This window comes from Lepisma saccharinum, chromosome 4 (genome assembly GCF_977018435.1).
Source record: "Lepisma saccharinum chromosome 4, izLepSacc3.1, whole genome shotgun sequence".
In the NCBI taxonomy this organism is placed as follows: Eukaryota; Metazoa; Arthropoda; class Insecta; order Zygentoma; family Lepismatidae; genus Lepisma; species Lepisma saccharinum.
In genome coordinates, this window is record NC_139232.1 from 12,726,923 (window position 1) to 12,744,933 (window position 18,011).

General features: G+C 33.0%; 1 protein-coding gene across 1 annotated transcript in view; it reads right to left on the bottom strand.

The window, feature by feature from the left end:
• Positions 1 to 18,011, bottom strand: part of Hml (hemolectin) — a 271,917-nt gene that overhangs the window by 152,715 nt on the left and 101,191 nt on the right. Inside the window, exons 39-45 of the mRNA XM_083120321.1 lie at positions 17,517 to 17,610; positions 15,872 to 16,119; positions 13,318 to 13,412; positions 11,839 to 11,958; positions 10,706 to 10,855; positions 7,722 to 7,863; positions 6,598 to 6,698 (exon numbers count right to left, since the gene is read on the bottom strand). Coding sequence (XP_082976447.1) covers positions 6,598 to 6,698; positions 7,722 to 7,863; positions 10,706 to 10,855; positions 11,839 to 11,958; positions 13,318 to 13,412; positions 15,872 to 16,119; positions 17,517 to 17,610 — 950 coding nt within the window. The remainder of the gene's footprint in view (positions 1 to 6,597; positions 6,699 to 7,721; positions 7,864 to 10,705; positions 10,856 to 11,838; positions 11,959 to 13,317; positions 13,413 to 15,871; positions 16,120 to 17,516; positions 17,611 to 18,011) is intronic.

The following is an 18,011-nucleotide window of genomic DNA, read 5'->3' on the forward strand; positions in this document are numbered from 1 at the left end:
AAGGCATTATAATTAAAAATAGGCAGTGGGGTCCCAAATAGGCAAAATAGGCAAAATGAAAAGGCTTTAAAACATTTGAAACAACATAAAAAACGTATATCCGGAAAAATTTTATCAATATATGCAGTAGATAAAAAGAGGCATTTTGCTAAACTTCCGGGCTCTAATGATCACATAAACAAAAGTAAAGTCTCTCATATTGGTTGTCAAATTCAGAACATTGGACGTACAGAAAATTTGTATCCTGTTCTTCTATCATCACATGTACATGATTGTTTTTGTGGTGATTTGTGGTCAGGCTAAATGTGTATTAGTGCAAACATGACCAGTGCATAAATGTAAAAGAAAAATTAAGTTGGCTTGGGATAAATTATAATTACAGTAAGAGTGTTTCTAGATGTGTTCTGCTAGTTATCTATATGCGTACCTGTTCACTTTATATCAGTGTCTGAAGTGGAAATTGCTAGCTGGGGGATGCTTCTATATTTTAACATGGTAGCTTTGAGAAAATGTTGCTAACTGGGGGATACAATCCCCCTGTATCCCCCCTCACTCCGAGCACTGCTGTACATTGCATGCTGTGTGTTATGCATTGTGTGTGCAAGGGTATGCCAAAATGATAAATCAAAGGATGTGGGAGAGTAAATGTATTGGTTGTGGCCTCTGGGTTTGTGTAATGACAGGAAACAAAGTAAAAATATAGTGTGTTGTGGATCTATGGCATCAGCTTCAGTACATTGTTTTTGTTCTGTAAACAGTTTAATGAATGAGTGAAGATAGTTTTCCCAAGATTTAAGAAGAAATTTGATTGTTAGTTGGATCCATCTACGAGTCAGTGCAGACACTGACATTACAACCAGGGTGGCATGAATCCTAGGCAGATCCTCAATATCTTTCTCTGAAGGGTATCTATCTTGTTGAGTAGTCTAGATTTTGCACACTCATAACTGAAAGAAGCATAATCAAAGTAGGGATGAAAACAGTTTTTGTAAAATAGAAGCAGGATTTTGGCATGTTCTTTCCATTTAGTTAGTGTCATACTGTGAATGTTTCTTAAGACTTTATGCATTATGCATGCATTTCTTGTGAAGCATTTATCAAAGTGCATGCCTAAGTATTAGTTGCGATATTAAACCACTGGGATGTTGGAAATGTGGAGAACATTATATGGACAGGTATGCAGTAACTTAGTACTGAAACATATAATATTAGATTTATTTTCACTGAAGGTAAATCCTACCATGTGGAACCACTCTCTTATGGTGCTGATTAAGTTCTGCATTGCCAATATGCCTTGGGTGTCATCATTGGTAGGTTATAAAAACAAAACCCATAGAATGGGAAGAAAAATACCATACTTGCATATTACATAGTTTGTTCTGTCCTTTGTTTTATGCCAAATGTTTATCAAACATCACTAGATGTTAAGTCTTGTTTGTATGAGCAGTGGTCGCGATAGGGTTCCAAAACGGGGGGGAGGGGGGCAAGATGGTTTACTTTCCCTCGTATAAAAGATTTAGCATAGTGCGGGGGCAAAAGTGGCAAAAACTGGGGGGGTATGTGTTTTGTCAATAACAAACAATAATTAACAATCTTGGCACTAATAAAACAAATTATGTATTGCACAGTACAAGTGTTTTTCTTCCTATTACACTAGGACTGATGATGCAAACAAGAGATATGTGAAACGTTACCTGTAATTAAAAAAAATACAATGTGCTGTTTATAAATATGTAGTGAATAATAATGAAAATAATATAATCATGGAATGACTGATATGAAGTTCTTGTCAATACAGATAGAGCCAATATAAAATCTACTGATACCAATATCTGAGTGCTTCATTCAAGTGATTGAAATGTTTTCCCTCCCAAATAGAAACTTTGTACTTAAACATTTATTTTACAAAACAAAGGTACATGAACTATATATTCATGATCATTAAAAATTATAGCAAAAATGACAGAATTTTGCACTAAATTACACAATATTTAAAAAAAAATATTGTACAGGTAAAATTATTGCATGCTACGAATAGTAGAGTAAAAATTTATTAGTCTCATCCCTAAGATGGATTATTTTCCTGTAGTTTACGGTTATTACAAGCATAAGAAAACAGTTTTTTCTTTGTGACGTTTCAGGAGAACACACGCTCCTTTCATCAGACATTTATTTTCATTTTGACTAAAGATACAGTTATAACAATGGTTAGTAATTTTTAAACAAAAAGAATCTGTTATATAATGGATGTTGTCAATGTTACATTGTTGTAATATAGCAACTTAACTGTGAAAAAAGCAGTCTATTTTATTTTTATTTTAGATTTTTTTTTTTTTTTTTTTTTTTTTTTTATCCCAAATATCATCAGGTAATTCAAATTCATCATTGTTTTCACAAAGTCTCTTGATGTTTTCTGTTACATTAAATTTGAAAGATGGTGGCTTACTCCATTTGTGAAAAAGAAAACTCCACACTGGATCTATGTTACCATTTTCATTATTTAATTTATTCCAGTGTTCTTCTGCAATGAACGAGGCTTCCCAGACATTCAACTCTGTGTTTCCCGTTAATCTTTTTAAAACCCTTCTCTTTTTAATCAAATGCTTCTCTTCGATGATATGAGTTGACAAACCTGTTCTTGGGTTTAGATTTATAATGTCCAAATCATGTTCGTGCCATCTTATTGCCATTTTCCTTGCTGTTTGTCCCACATAATCTTTTGAACATGAACAACTTATATTATATATTCCTGTGGTTTCCACATCTGGTAGCGAGTTTCTCATTTTGAATTCATTAAATGTACATTCCAAACTTCTTGGTGATTTAAAAACAATTTTGAAATTAAAACTTCTAAAAATTTTTGCAATTCTATGTGAGAATCCCTTGTGGAATGGAATGCACACAAATTTCTTTTCAACAGATTTTTCATCTTTGTCTGTATTTCTCTTTTCCTTTAGTTTTCTTGCAACTTGTTTTTTGATTTGGTTTATTCTGTTAGTGTGAAAGCCATTTTCTTTTGCTATATTAAAGAGCCTTTCTTCTTCATTTTTGATATCCTCATTATTAGAACATAGTCTTTGTGCTCTCAGGAAAAAATTTAAAAAATATGTTATCCATTGTTATACGCGAATGTTCTGATTTGGCATGGATGTATTTTTCCCCCGCTAATTTTTTTCTATGGACTGATGTTTGAATTGTTGAGTCAGTTGTCTTAATTTGCAGATCAAGGAAAGAAATTACATTGTTATTCATGGGTTCGCAAGTGAATTTTATGCGACGATGTGATTCATTTAACGATTTAAATACGTCCATGATGGTGTTCTCATTTTTAGCAATAATTAGCACATCATCTACATATCTGATGTAGAGTTTGATATCCGCACCTATCGCATTAACAATTGGAGATTCTATGTAATGAAGGAAAATGCTGGAGATGATTCCGGATACTGGGTTTCCCATTGATAGACCATTATTTTGCTGATAGATTTTGCCATCAAATATAAAGTAATTGTAATTTGCACACACAGTAAACCATCGAACCATTTCCCATGATTCTACTGGGTTAACCTTCATCTCAATAAGCCATCTGTGTAATGCATCTGTGGCACCTTCTATTGGGACACTAGGATATACATTTTCAACATCAAAACTTGCAATACGATACTCACTATTCCAAACAATATTTTTTAGTTTCTGTTTCACTTCATATGCATTTTTAACACTGAATGGTGTTTGTTGTTTAATTATAGCAAGTCTTTCAACTAAATATTTGGATAGTTTGTATGCAGGATGTGTGAAAGTTGCAATGATGGGTCGTATTGGAGTTCCCGGTTTGTGAGTTTTTGGTAGTCCAAAGGCAATCGGCAGGGTTGAATTTTTGACAATGAGTTTTTTCTTCATTTCTCTTGGTATCGTGATACTGCTTTCAATTACTTTCTTTACCTCATTTATTATTTTAGTTATAGGGTTTCGAGGTGTTTCTGTGAAATTGTTTAATTTGAAACATTCTTCCATTTTTTCTTTATAGTCCTTAATTCGGATAAGGACAGGTTTATTTTCCTTGTCCGATTTTATTAAGAAAATGTCGTTTTCTTTCAACCAGATCTTGAAACCATGAACTTTTTTTCCCAACCTTATATGCTCTTTCTCCCGTTCTGTGTATTTTGGACCTCTGTTAGTTCTTCTGTTGTATTCAAAACTTAAACGTTCATCAAGAGCATCATGTGTGAGACTTCGTAATTTTCTTTTTTCCTCCTCATCATCTAAGAAATTCAGTGCTTTCTCTATTGAAATCACGAAATCTTCCTTGTGTATATAAGCACTACCAACTGAAAATTTCATTCCGAATTGAAAAATTTCTATATACTCATCAGGTACCTCAATATCCGTAAGATTTATAAATAATCTGTTGTCAATGTTCTTAGTTTCTATTTTACCAGTGACATTAACTGCTTCCCTTCTTTCATTGTTGTTGTATATAACTTCTTCTTGAATTAGCTGGTAGAATTTCCTTTCTGAAAGCTTGCTGTAGTGTTCTACAACTTGTTCTGTAGCTCTGTTTACTTTATCCCATATGAGTGGGTGCAAAGAATTTGACAATGTTATGTGGAGATCAAACCGGGAACTCCAATACGACCCATCATTGCAACTTTCACACATCCTGCATACAAACTATCCAAATATTTAGTTGAAAGACTTGCTATAATTAAACAACAAACACCATTCAGTGTTAAAAATGCATATGAAGTGAAACAGAAACTAAAAAATATTGTTTGGAATAGTGAGTATCGTATTGCAAGTTTTGATGTTGAAAATGTATATCCTAGTGTCCCAATAGAAGGTGCCACAGATGCATTACACAGATGGCTTATTGAGATGAAGGTTAACCCAGTAGAATCATGGGAAATGGTTCGATGGTTTACTGTATGTGCAAATTACAATTACTTTATATTTGATGGCAAAATCTATCAGCAAAATAATGGTCTATCAATGGGAAACCCAGTATCCGGAATCATCTCCAGCATTTTCCTTCATTACATAGAATCTCCAATTGTTAATGCGATAGGTGCGGATATCAAACTCTACATCAGATATGTAGATGATGTGCTAATTATTGCTAAAAATGAGAACACCATCATGGACGTATTTAAATCGTTAAATGAATCACATCGTCGCATAAAATTCACTTGCGAACCCATGAATAACAATGTAATTTCTTTCCTTGATCTGCAAATTAAGACAACTGACTCAACAATTCAAACATCAGTCCATAGAAAAAAATTAGCGGGGGAAAAATACATCCATGCCAAATCAGAACATTCGCGTATAACAATGGATAACATATTTTTTAAATTTTTTCCTGAGAGCACAAAGACTATGTTCTAATAATGAGGATATCAAAAATGAAGAAGAAAGGCTCTTTAATATAGCAAAAGAAAATGGCTTTCACACTAACAGAATAAACCAAATCAAAAAACAAGTTGCAAGAAAACTAAAGGAAAAGAGAAATACAGACAAAGATGAAAAATCTGTTGAAAAGAAATTTGTGTGCATTCCATTCCACAAGGGATTCTCACATAGAATTGCAAAAATTTTTAGAAGTTTTAATTTCAAAATTGTTTTTAAATCACCAAGAAGTTTGGAATGTACATTTAATGAATTCAAAATGAGAAACTCGCTACCAGATGTGGAAACCACAGGAATATATAATATAAGTTGTTCATGTTCAAAAGATTATGTGGGACAAACAGCAAGGAAAATGGCAATAAGATGGCACGAACATGATTTGGACATTATAAATCTAAACCCAAGAACAGGTTTGTCAACTCATATCATCGAAGAGAAGCATTTGATTAAAAAGAGAAGGGTTTTAAAAAGATTAACGGGAAACACAGAGTTGAATGTCTGGGAAGCCTCGTTCATTGCAGAAGAACACTGGAATAAATTAAATAATGAAAATGGTAACATAGATCCAGTGTGGAGTTTTCTTTTTCACAAATGGAGTAAGCCACCATCTTTCAAATTTAATGTAACAGAAAACATCAAGAGACTTTGTGAAAACAATGATGAATTTGAATTACCTGATGATATTTGGGATAAAAAAAAAAAAAAAAAAAAAAAAAAAAATCTAAAATAAAAATAAAATAGACTGCTTTTTTCACAGTTAAGTTGCTATATTACAACAATGTAACATTGACAACATCCATTATATAACAGATTCTTTTTGTTTAAAAATTACTAACCATTGTTATAACTGTATCTTTAGTCAAAATGAAAATAAATGTCTGATGAAAGGAGCGTGTGTTCTCCTGAAACGTCACAAAGAAAAAACTGTTTTCTTATGCTTGTAATAACCGTAAACTACAGGAAAATAATTCTATCATGCAAGCAATGCGTACATACAAGAAAAACCCTAAGATGGATTTTTACTGATGTGACAAGCAAAAGTGATACATCTGACCTTGGAATGAACCAATCAATAACAATGTTTCACATCATAGTGGCATGACAGGTTCCACATGCCTGCATTCGAGTGGTGAAATTTTCATGTGACAAGAGACATGTTTCGTTTTGGTACAAAACTTCCCTAATACTTACCCAGTCACCAGGTGAAGGAACATGGGAGTTCAACCAGTCAGTCCATCCACTTTCAAGACATGGCTTTACTCTTGGCACTGGCGCTGGCATGGTTGGTTCAGCTGAAATAAAAACAGGAAGCAAATAACTGTTAGTAAAGAAGAGCTGATTTGATTTTCTACTGATAACAAAGGATAAACATAACATTTTTTGATACTGATAACTGATAATATATATATATATTGATCTAATACACATAAAATGGCAAATATTGTAATCACCTCCTTAATTAATGTGTGCGATTATGTCCGAAGAGTTAAATTGTAGAAAAATGTAGCTGCATATCAGAAATTCATTTTAAGGAACAGAGATGTACAGAAATATATTTTAAATTCACAATAATATGGCAGAATAATACATTACCTTACACACTATTCATAGTAATATCAGATTGGTAAAAATATTAACAATTTTAATGATATATTGTAGGACTTTCGACAGCCAATTTGATAAAATACCAATTAATCTACTCCATTACCAACAATTTCTTGTAAGAAAAATAATTTCACAAACAAAAAGAAATCAGATTCCACACATACAATGAGAAAAAATTATGTTCAATTTAATTTTATCTCCACAAGCTATTACTGATATATTTTATTGAACAATTCAATCTCACTTTATCATTATGTGGGGCCATAAGTGATAGCACATAAAATAAAATTCAGAATAACTTTATTCCATTAATAGTTTTTCTTGTATATACACATTGCTTGCATTATAGAATTATTTTCCTGTAGTTTACGGTTATTACATAATAATAATAATAACCGTAAACTACAGGAAAATAATTCTATGATGCAAGCAATGCGTACATACAAGAAAAACTGTTTTCTTATGCTTGTAATAACCGTAAACTACAGGAAAATAATTTATTCCATTAATGTCATTATTTAGAATGTACTAGGGACGGGATACTTATTTGATACTCTATTGGTATTAGCTGATAAATGCATTATGAGGCATCATGGGGATATAAGCAACTCATTGCTTTCAAGCACTGGTAATTTCGAGAAGGCGTACACAATTTGCAATATTTGCAAATCAAAATTAAAATCTCTTTTATATACAAATGCAAAACATACCTAAATCGCAACCAAGAAGTTCAAACCTCATGCTGATCCATTTATGGTACGTCAAAGGTATTATTCTCATATACTGTGTGTAAATAGGATTAATAAATAGAATCTTCTTAGGAGTTTGCTGGTCATCGTTGGCTTGGAAATTCTGAAATAAATATTTAAAAAGTGACTAATGTTTGTTCATCTGGAGTTTAATTGCTTATAGAGAGAATAGAAAGCAAGAATGTGGCAATCTTCAAATATTTTAATATTAATGTGTACTATCAATAACATTTTTCAGCTGTTATGGAAATCTGAACATTATTTATTTTTTATATAAAATACCAAATGAGAAATTGTAGTCAGAATTCTACAACAATGAGAGGCTAATTAACTGAAAAAACTGCATGTAATTTTTAGTAGTTAATTTTGTTGACAGATGGCAACACAGAGTATTTGAATGTAGTTTCATAGACAAAAGAAACTTCTTGTTCTTCTTTCTAAAGCACATTTTGCTAAATACATATTGCATTATAATGAAATATTAAAAATTTTCATGCCTTGAAATTAATTATTATATAATTTTCTCAGTATCAACATCTCAGTACGTAAGAATGTTATTACATTCCTATAATAATACCACTTGAATATTACAATAAATTATTAAAATTACTAGTTTATTACAACAATTTTGCTTTAGTCATGGGCAAATCATCAGAACGCTTCCTCAGATATCTGATATTCAAATGATTCTCTTCTTGAGTTTTAGATAGGCTGTTCAATTTACTTGTAGCACATAGTTTTGTTATATTTCTTATGTTAAATTTAATACTAACCTGAATTAAGGGTTAATTCTATTTGGCTTATCCTTCACTAGTTTCATAGTCTATGCAGGATAATTATAAATAATTGAAACAACTTTACATGTTTTTTTTAAATATAAAGAAACTATTTACAATAGAAGCACATGTTAAGCATCAGTGGATAAGAAAACTCTCATCATTTACATACATATGTATGACAGTATACTTGATGCACATACGCATACATTCTTATCCTAGGTTAGGTCCCGGGTACGATACCTAGTGGAGGCACATAGTGGTTTGGATCCCACTTTAAACTGTAGGTCCAGTCCTGATTAGCCTTTCTGTGCATAAAATGGACTTAAAACAAAAATTCAATCAATCAAATCCTCGGTTAGGGGAACTATTTGCTACTGTTGCAAGATGGCAAGTGACCAGTAGAAAGTGTATGCAATATTGAAGATAAATTCCTCACCTCTGCCACAAAATCTGCCATAAAATATGGACATTCTGGCCCATGTATGGCAAGTACGTGACAATCACCTAGACATATTCTGCATGAAATACAGTTTCCACATTGAATGTTTGCAAATCTTTGTACACTTTGAGATTGAATTACTTAAGATTTGGTGCACCGAGGAGATGAACTATGCAAATGTTTCAGGGGAAAATGCAAGCTTTACCAGAGAAATAATGGGAAGAAGAAAAAGTCCCAACAGAATGGAAAGAAGGGTTAATTGTTAAAATATCAAAGAAAGGAGATACCACCAATTGTAATAATTGGAGAGGAATAACACTCTAAAGTGTACCAAGTAAGGTGCTATCCAAGATAATTTTAAATAGAATTAAGAACATAGTGGAGACTCATCTTTACAAAGAACAGGCTGGTTTTCGCCAACAACATAGTTGTGTAGACCTTATCAACGCCTTAAGAATGATCCTTGAACAGCATGCAGTGTTAGACAACCCTTTACTTAATATTTATTGATTTTGAAAAGGCATTTGACTCATTAAAAAGTGGGTTTGTGTAGAAATCACTTATGTGGTGTCCCAAGGAAGATTCAGAAACATATCAAAGACATGTATGATGACTTCAAATGTCAGGTTATACATGAAAGCAAACTTACAGAGCATATAGAAGTGAACTCTGGAGTACGACAAGGTTGCATTCTCTCTCCAACCATATTTTTATTGGTTTTGTATAGAGTGATGAGAAGGATGATAGAAGGAAGAAGAAGAGGTATCCAATGATAAGTTAAAGAACTTGGAATTTACTGACGATATTTGCCTCCTAGCTCAAAAATTCAAAGACATGGATGAAAAACTAAAATAACTTGAAGAGCTGGATTACACTTCAATGTAAATAAAGCAAAGCCGATGAGGGTAAATAAAAAAATGAAGAAGGACCAAACTCTATAACATTGAAATAGAACAGGTCGACTCATTTGTATACCTGGGAAGTGTAGTCACCAAAAATGGTGGGGCAGATAAAGATGTCCAAAGTTGAATTAAAGAAGCAAATGGAGCCTTCTTACAACTATACACAATATGAAAAAATAAAAATATCTCCAGAAATACAAAAATCTGAATTTTTAATACAAATGTTAAGTCAGTCCTGCTTTATTCATACAAGACATGGAGAGTGAGGCAGTAGATTATACATAGGCTGTAAACTTTCATTAATAGATGCCTTATGGTGGATAATACATATAAAATGACCTGGCATAATAACGAATGAAGACCTATGGGAAGTCACCAACCAACAACCAATTGATATCCAGATAAAAAAAACAGGAAGGTAGAATGGATTGTACATACTCTTCGGAAACCTGCTGGATCCATAGAGAAATCTGCATTAGACTGGAATCCTCAGGGAAACCGAAGATGTGGCCGACCTAGGAAGACCTGGAAACAATCAATTGAAGAAGAAGCCTTGGAAATGGGAAAATCATGGAATGAATTTAAGATGGCTCTCAACAGGATCAGTTGGAGAAGTTTCACAGATGCCCTATGCTCCAAAAGAAGCAACAGGAATTAAGTCAAACATTGAGAGTTTTCCTATTCGTTGTTTGCCTATCATTTGTGTTTCTTTATAATAAACACATAATATTGTGTATTAAATACTGTATATTAAAAAGGAAACAAACAATGCCTTTACTTTGCACACATATTAAAAAAAAGTGATCGATTTGAAATGTTACTTACTTGTGGCCAATTGGTTCCATGTTCTAACAAAGCATTCCAGTTTTCACCATCATAGCTCCATGCCACAGTGAATGATTCAACCCATTCTTCTTTGTGAGGATTTCCTTGCATGACCACTCCACTTATCTGTTTCACATCACCAAGATTCACCTACAATAAAAATATTAAGTTAGTTTCAAGTTCACATTCAAGTAATCATTTAGTTAAATTTTATAAAAATGGATTTATTTTACATTACTTTTTTTTGCCTGTTTAGTTAATAATAACAAAGAAACGAATGGTGTATTGATAAAACATACTTGTATTGTATTTTGTTATTTCTATATTATCACCAAGTTTAACAGGTTCAAGAATATTTTTTACCAGTTTGATTTAAGGCCACTGTATGCTCATGATGGGGTAATTAGAAATGGATCTACATTTTAATTTTCAAACTGGACCACTGTGCAATATGCCTCAAAAGGTGATCGAATCTGAGACCCCTTGAGAGAATAGGTTTTTGTCTTCTATATATATATATAAAGGTAAAGTGCTCCCCTGTGCTTAGCACCATGCCATGAAGGTGTATAGGGGGTGTGGGGGTAACGCCCCACACTTTCTTGATCCGGTCATGAGTGGGGGTGATGTGATTAGCATCACACCCCTGACCGCCTTTACCCCCCAGGGTTTCCCCCAGGTACCCATGTCATTCGATGCTGGGTGAGCGCCAGGGCCGCTTACAACATTAGAAAAGTTCCTGGATTTGAACCGGCCAGGGATCGAACCCGGAACCTTGAGCATGGTACTCAGATGCATTACCGACTGAGCCACCGTGGCCATCTTCTTTGCTTATTCACTTTTAATTTACTATTCATGCCTGATCATTCAGTTTACCATGACAATGGGAGGAATTATTATAACGACATGCAAAAATAACCATCTACTCCAGTCCTGGACCCCAATTTTTGCAAAATAATACCCTAATCTCTAAAACATGGAAGCCAGCATGATTTATGTTTACAGTACTATACATTGTTTACATAAAATAGTGCAAGTGTAGCTTAGAATTAATTCTTGGTGAGGTGAAATTTGTCACTCCCAATTGTAACTTTTGGATCCACCACTGAATATAACCAATACTGATATAAACATACCTGAATCCACTCATTTGGCACATCAGTCTCTGCTGCAACCCATGCCCTGTCTGCATTAAGTCTTGCTGCATCACCCAAGCTGTCTGGTATATTGAAACTGGACACACTGATTTGGTCATCCTAAAAGAAGACAAAAAGTGTAGGTGCCTACGTCTGGCCATAATATATTATTTCACACAAAAGGCTCTTGTGCTATCAATTGATAAAACATATTTGTTTTTGTAGAAGATGCATTATTTTGTTGGCCTACTTTACTCCATGGATTATTACTTTTGAAGTTTTAACTTATGTTCAACATTTCTAACAACCTTTCAACCTGATATTAAGCCTTCATAATGTTGTATTTTTTAATTCCTTTGTTTTTTAGTCCTGCAGAGGTCACCCTGTTAATTAGAACTAAGTTATCGTAACCTGTTAATGAAGAAAATATTACTAATTGCAAAATGATTAGGTGTTATCATAATGCTCATCTGAATTCTGGTTTAATTTATATTTCTAGATTTATGATATGTGGTCAAATACTATTAAAATACGTTGCAAAAGAAAGCTAAAAGTTAATGTGAAGCTAGGATGTTGAAGTTTTATTTGGGTTACATAGTTGCAATGTGCTACATACAATTTCAAAAAATTTCAACCTTGATGGCCAAAACTATATATCAGTGAAGAGCAATGTGCTGTATATTGTTTCCAAGGAGAACATCTTTAGATTGCGAATATGCATTACATGTGTTTCTAAACTCTAAAACTAGTCTGTAAAAAATTACCTCATCAAATACTATTGCACTAACTTTGATTCAGAAAATCCCGATTTCATAGATTGCCAATTATGTTACTCTGTTACCTTCGAATTTATTTTTATGTAGTGCTGGCAGAATACATTTGAAGAAATTTTGCTACGCAAGAAGAATGACCTCTACTTGTAAATTTACTGGGTTATATTTTTTTCATCATATGTATTATGAATCGAATACAAAGAAATAAATATAAATAAAACTGCTTCTAAAGTGTCAGTATGTTACCTCTGGAGTTGTTCTGTTACTGGTTGTTATATGGATATTTCTGAGAGTGGAAACAAGGGGGTTGGGTCATATCGTACCCTCTGACTGCGAGATAGGACTAGCCTAAGGGACTGAAGCCATGTTGGGTGGTATTTTCTTTGAATCTATCAGTCTGTAACAAGCTCAAGTTCCTGTCCCTCTCCTATGGCATCTAACAACAGTACCATGTGATGACTTTCTCCATAGCTATCTACTGTTTCTTCTTTAAATAAGATCAACCAGATTAATTAATCAGAACAACTTATACTAAATTTTATCTTTCTAACTCTCCAAGTTTCTGAAATACCGATGGTTGACACAGTAACCTAATTACTAACCTTTAATTGATTATTGACAAAAGATAATTAGAAATATTAACCGTGAATGAATTTAAATACTTACGGTTTTTTCTTCTATGATTATTTATTTGGATTCTACTTACAGCTATTGCTTTGGACTCCATGCCTAAACCATCTTGACACTGGCAATCACACTTAAACCTCACTTCATAATCTCCACACATCATATCACCTCGTCCTAAGGAAGACATAAGTTAATGTTTTACCTTAAATTATTAATTCAATTGTATTTTATGCAAGCTTTATGAATCACTATCGACAAATATTTTTTTTATCATTTTATTTTATATCATCTGTTACAAGCATAGCAGTAAATCATGTTATGTGTAGTCTTCATGTTAAAATACAAAATAAAGTGCAAACACATAACATAATAGTGGGCAAATTTTTTTATTTATATCAGATTTTCTCGATTTAAATATTTTTTTTTATTAAAAAAAATGCTTAAAATTGCTTGTATGGTTTTTGGCACCATACATATAGATATATGTTTTGTTGTAGAAAGGCTTTTCTAGTAAACGACCCTGTAAAATATTTGAATAGTTTGATAAAAGCAAATGAAAAATTATTTGTAAATATACATTTTCCTGTTTTTGATACTGTATATATGAAGATACTATAGAAATGTTTGTTGAGTATGTTAATGAAACTATAATAATTTCAGTAACTTTACTTCCAGTGAAAATTAAACAAAGAGGATGTACTCTATAATTGTAAATATTTTGTATAGTCTTTGCAGCTGAATTTTGGCAATTTTTTTAATGATAGTTTGCAAAATATCAACTGCCATGTTAATTTAGTTTAATGATAATGACGCTATTTACGGTATAACATGATTAGTATTTTGTATATTTTTCTACACAAAATGTTTGATATTTTTGCCTACAAATATTATTGAATTTTAAATCAAGATAAATGTAAGTGTCTTTACATTTCCTCTCATATGAGCTTCACCCCAACAGTACATATATTTTTTTTCCTTTCTATTCCTTTCTTAGAACTTAATAAACACAATTAAATGATTATGAGATTTATGTACTTTCACCAAATGTGATTGTGACATATATAAAAAGCTTTTGTACATTATTCTATAAATTATTTATTTAGAGTGATTTAAAGCAACCTGATTTAAATCAATCCATGTTGGGGCAAAGTATTAAGGATTTTCTTACACATGATTATGTACAAACATCTCCTTGCTCATATATGACTTTTAAGGTGAAGAGGGACAATTACGCACCAGGCATGCATTTATTCCAATATCGTCGGAATGAGCAATGCTACTAAAAAGATCTCCGTCAGAAATGAAGAGTATGAATTTCTCCCCATGTGGCAAGTGGAAGCGGTTTCCTAAGTTGATTATTAAGCCTTATACGATTTTTGAAAAATATGATGAATTAGTATTTACCGAATCCCATGTATTCCTTATGGGACATCAACTTCAACTTCAAGTTACGGTTCATCAAATGGGAGTTTCGACTTTTCCTACTACTATGACATAGTTCAACGTGTCCTTTTTCCGTCCATGTACTTTTCTACGTCATCGGATGTTTGATATTCCCGAGAGAACGAATAAAATAATGGTCCCATAAGCCTAGTGCAGTTCTCCTTGCCTCCTACGGCCATCCTGGCAGTGTTGCCAAACCTGATGTTCATAATAGAGCTAAATTTCACCATTAATATAGCTAAAGAGGACTTTCAAGGAGCTAGATTAACGAAGGCTGCATAAAGTGCCTACTAGGGTAATTTTAGTTGTCAGAGGGGTGGGGGTGCTGCTATTGCCGTTAGCTTTAAAGTGATGGCAATTTATTCTTAGTTTTCACTGCCTAGATTTGGCGACATCACCCATCTCAATAATCCAATGATGTTAATATAAAATCGAAAATAAAGGGTTCCCGGATAACAAAATTGTCATCTTCATCTTAGCCACAGCGCTATATATAAAAATACATGGGGAGGAAAGAAGAGTTGGGTGACGCAGCCTATAGCTATACGAATATCACGTCACGTGCAAAATGTACACTCATGGCAAAAGTTGGTCTTTATGGGCCGGAGTCAGTGGTGGCATCATAGTGGGGCAGAGGGCGGGTGCCACAGTTCACAGTCAAACGAGTGCACGAAAGAGCCAGATCTGCCTCCAAAAGAGCGAAGTTGGCAACAGTGATCAGCAGCTGCCCCAGCGAGAAAGACCTAGGGGAAATTGTCCCTCCTCGCCTTAATACAGGTTGGTGTTGGGTTTGTTATTGCAGTATTCTAGTCTTTCTATGATATCAAGATAAGATTATTTTAGGCATTATCATTCTCCTATAATTACATTTTTTTTATTTTTTCAAAATTTATAATAACAAGAGGTAATTTTATGTACATGTAGAATCAGATAAAACAAATGCAAATTTGCAATTTTCACTCAATCCATGTGTAAATTGAAATTACATATCAGGTTACCATATTTCTGGTATTTCCCAGACATGATCCATTTCAGTAAACTACAATTTCTGCACAGGAGGATTTTTAAACCAGTCTAAATGTCTGGTTTCTAATAACAACTGTGGAACATACAAGTATTCAAAAATTTTATCAACATAAGGTAAAAAACTTTAGAGCATTATGAAGATAATGTAGTAATATAAAACATACCATAATTCTTGCATATTAATCCATTTTTGTCACAGATGGCATGCATGTCCCTCATATCTGGCTCCTCCTTTCCATGTACGGTTCTGCATTCTGCTTCAATGATCATATGGTCTGGGCAGAAAGAATGTGTTTCACGTAACATATCTATTGTTTCAAACTCTCCGGTTGAATCTGGTTGATTTGAATCCATCCACTCAGTCCATCCTGGGGTGCATGTAAGGGGGGGAGCTGTCGGTGGCATTGGAGAACTGCAAGATTTACAGAAAATTAATTTTTAATGCATAACCACATATGTATATTTAATCTCTGTGTGAAAATTAACAAGTGTCCTACAATCTAATCTAATGAAGAAAAAAAAACGGGTTGACAGTAACTTGTATTATGTATATTAGTATAGTGACAATTCTTAAAGCATTACATGTGTTCAATTGAATGATCAAAATGAGGCACATAATCAGAAGGATGATGTACTTGTGCTAATATAAAGTTTTACACTCTTTAACTTTTGGCAAATGTCCCACTTAATGTGAATAGGAGCGTACTTTGGGCAAATCAACATGCATAGGAAAGCAAGCAACGAAATCAATATTTTCTGATTAGAAATAAAACTTCATGTGGACAACTTTTCAAAATCTATATGCCTGAATTCCTTCCAAGCTGCCTCTGCATATTATTGGAATGTGCTACATACAGCAGCTTTTAAAAGTCAGGAACAAAGATAATTCTTCAAGAGCAGGGATAGAGCCTCAGTTTGTATGACTATATCGCCTATTGCTATGCTTGAATTGAAACTGAAACAAAATACAAAACAAATACCTTAATTAACTAAAAATTCTTTAAAATTTGGCAAAATTGTCTGGCAACTTCTCTTCTCTGTATTTCTTTCTCTCCTTAAGTCAGAAAATGCTAAGAATAAATATTCTATTCTTCTACCATCTTTCATGATCTTTGTATTACTGTTAAATAAATTCGATATTTGTCATCTAAACTGACATAACTAGTCAATTGAATTTGTGACTTATTGCCATTCTGCTTTGGTTTACCAGGAGCTGCTACTGTACATTAGTGTAGAATGTTATAATAAAAATTAAGGATAGACTAATATTTAATTGTTACTGATACCAATAAAGTACTGATATAAAATTTACCACTATCAGCAATTGTTATTACACTGATATCACATAAATGACAAAAGTTCATGAAGAATCTGAAGTTTGATACCTAGTGGAGGTGGAGGCACATAGTGGTTTGGATCCCAATTTAAGCTGTAGGTCCAGTCCCGATTATCCTATCTGTGCATCAACTGGACTTCAAACAAGAACTCAGATACAAATACAAATGAAGAATATGAATCATTTAACAATCACCTTCTTCATTAGGAGAAGATGGATTCTGCCTTTGTGAAAAAATGTGTACAGCTAGGAGATATAAACTATACTTTATTTCATGTAACACTAACGACTAACGAATTGGCAGAATCATGCATTCAATCAATCAATAAAGTACAATTAACTAATAGTATATCTATTGGTCAATACCAAAAATCTGTCTCGACTCTTATCAAATACATGAGTTATGCCCTTCCATACATATTCTGTAGATAAATTCAAAGACTGCATAGCAAATTGTAATTCCAGATACTTACGAGGTAGTGAGCTTTGTAGTAGTAGTGGTAGTAGTAGCAGGAGTAGTAGTTGTTGTTGTAGGAATAGGGGTTGTAGTTGTGGTAGTTGTTCTACCTGTTAAATAACAAAAATAATATGAATATATCAGTTATTTTATTTGAAAGGGCATATAATCAAAATTCACTGTAAATGTCCGTATTGCCACAATTACCATTTTGTAAAGTTTGATTTGTCCATAACATAATTATAATAATTTAGAGATGGGCCGATATGAAATTTTGGCTGGTACCGATAAAGTACCGATATAAACTTTACTGATAATGATAACCGATATTCTACCGATCCAATATACAATTAGAAATGGTCCTTGAGAACCTGAATGGTTCATTGACTTCCTTTATAAATTGTTTCAAGGTGACTGCTGTGCAAAAGAAGTTGCATATTTAGACATTTATTTTTTTAGAAAGTAGTGCATGGATATTATCCATAAAAATTACAACAAAATGGCAGAATTT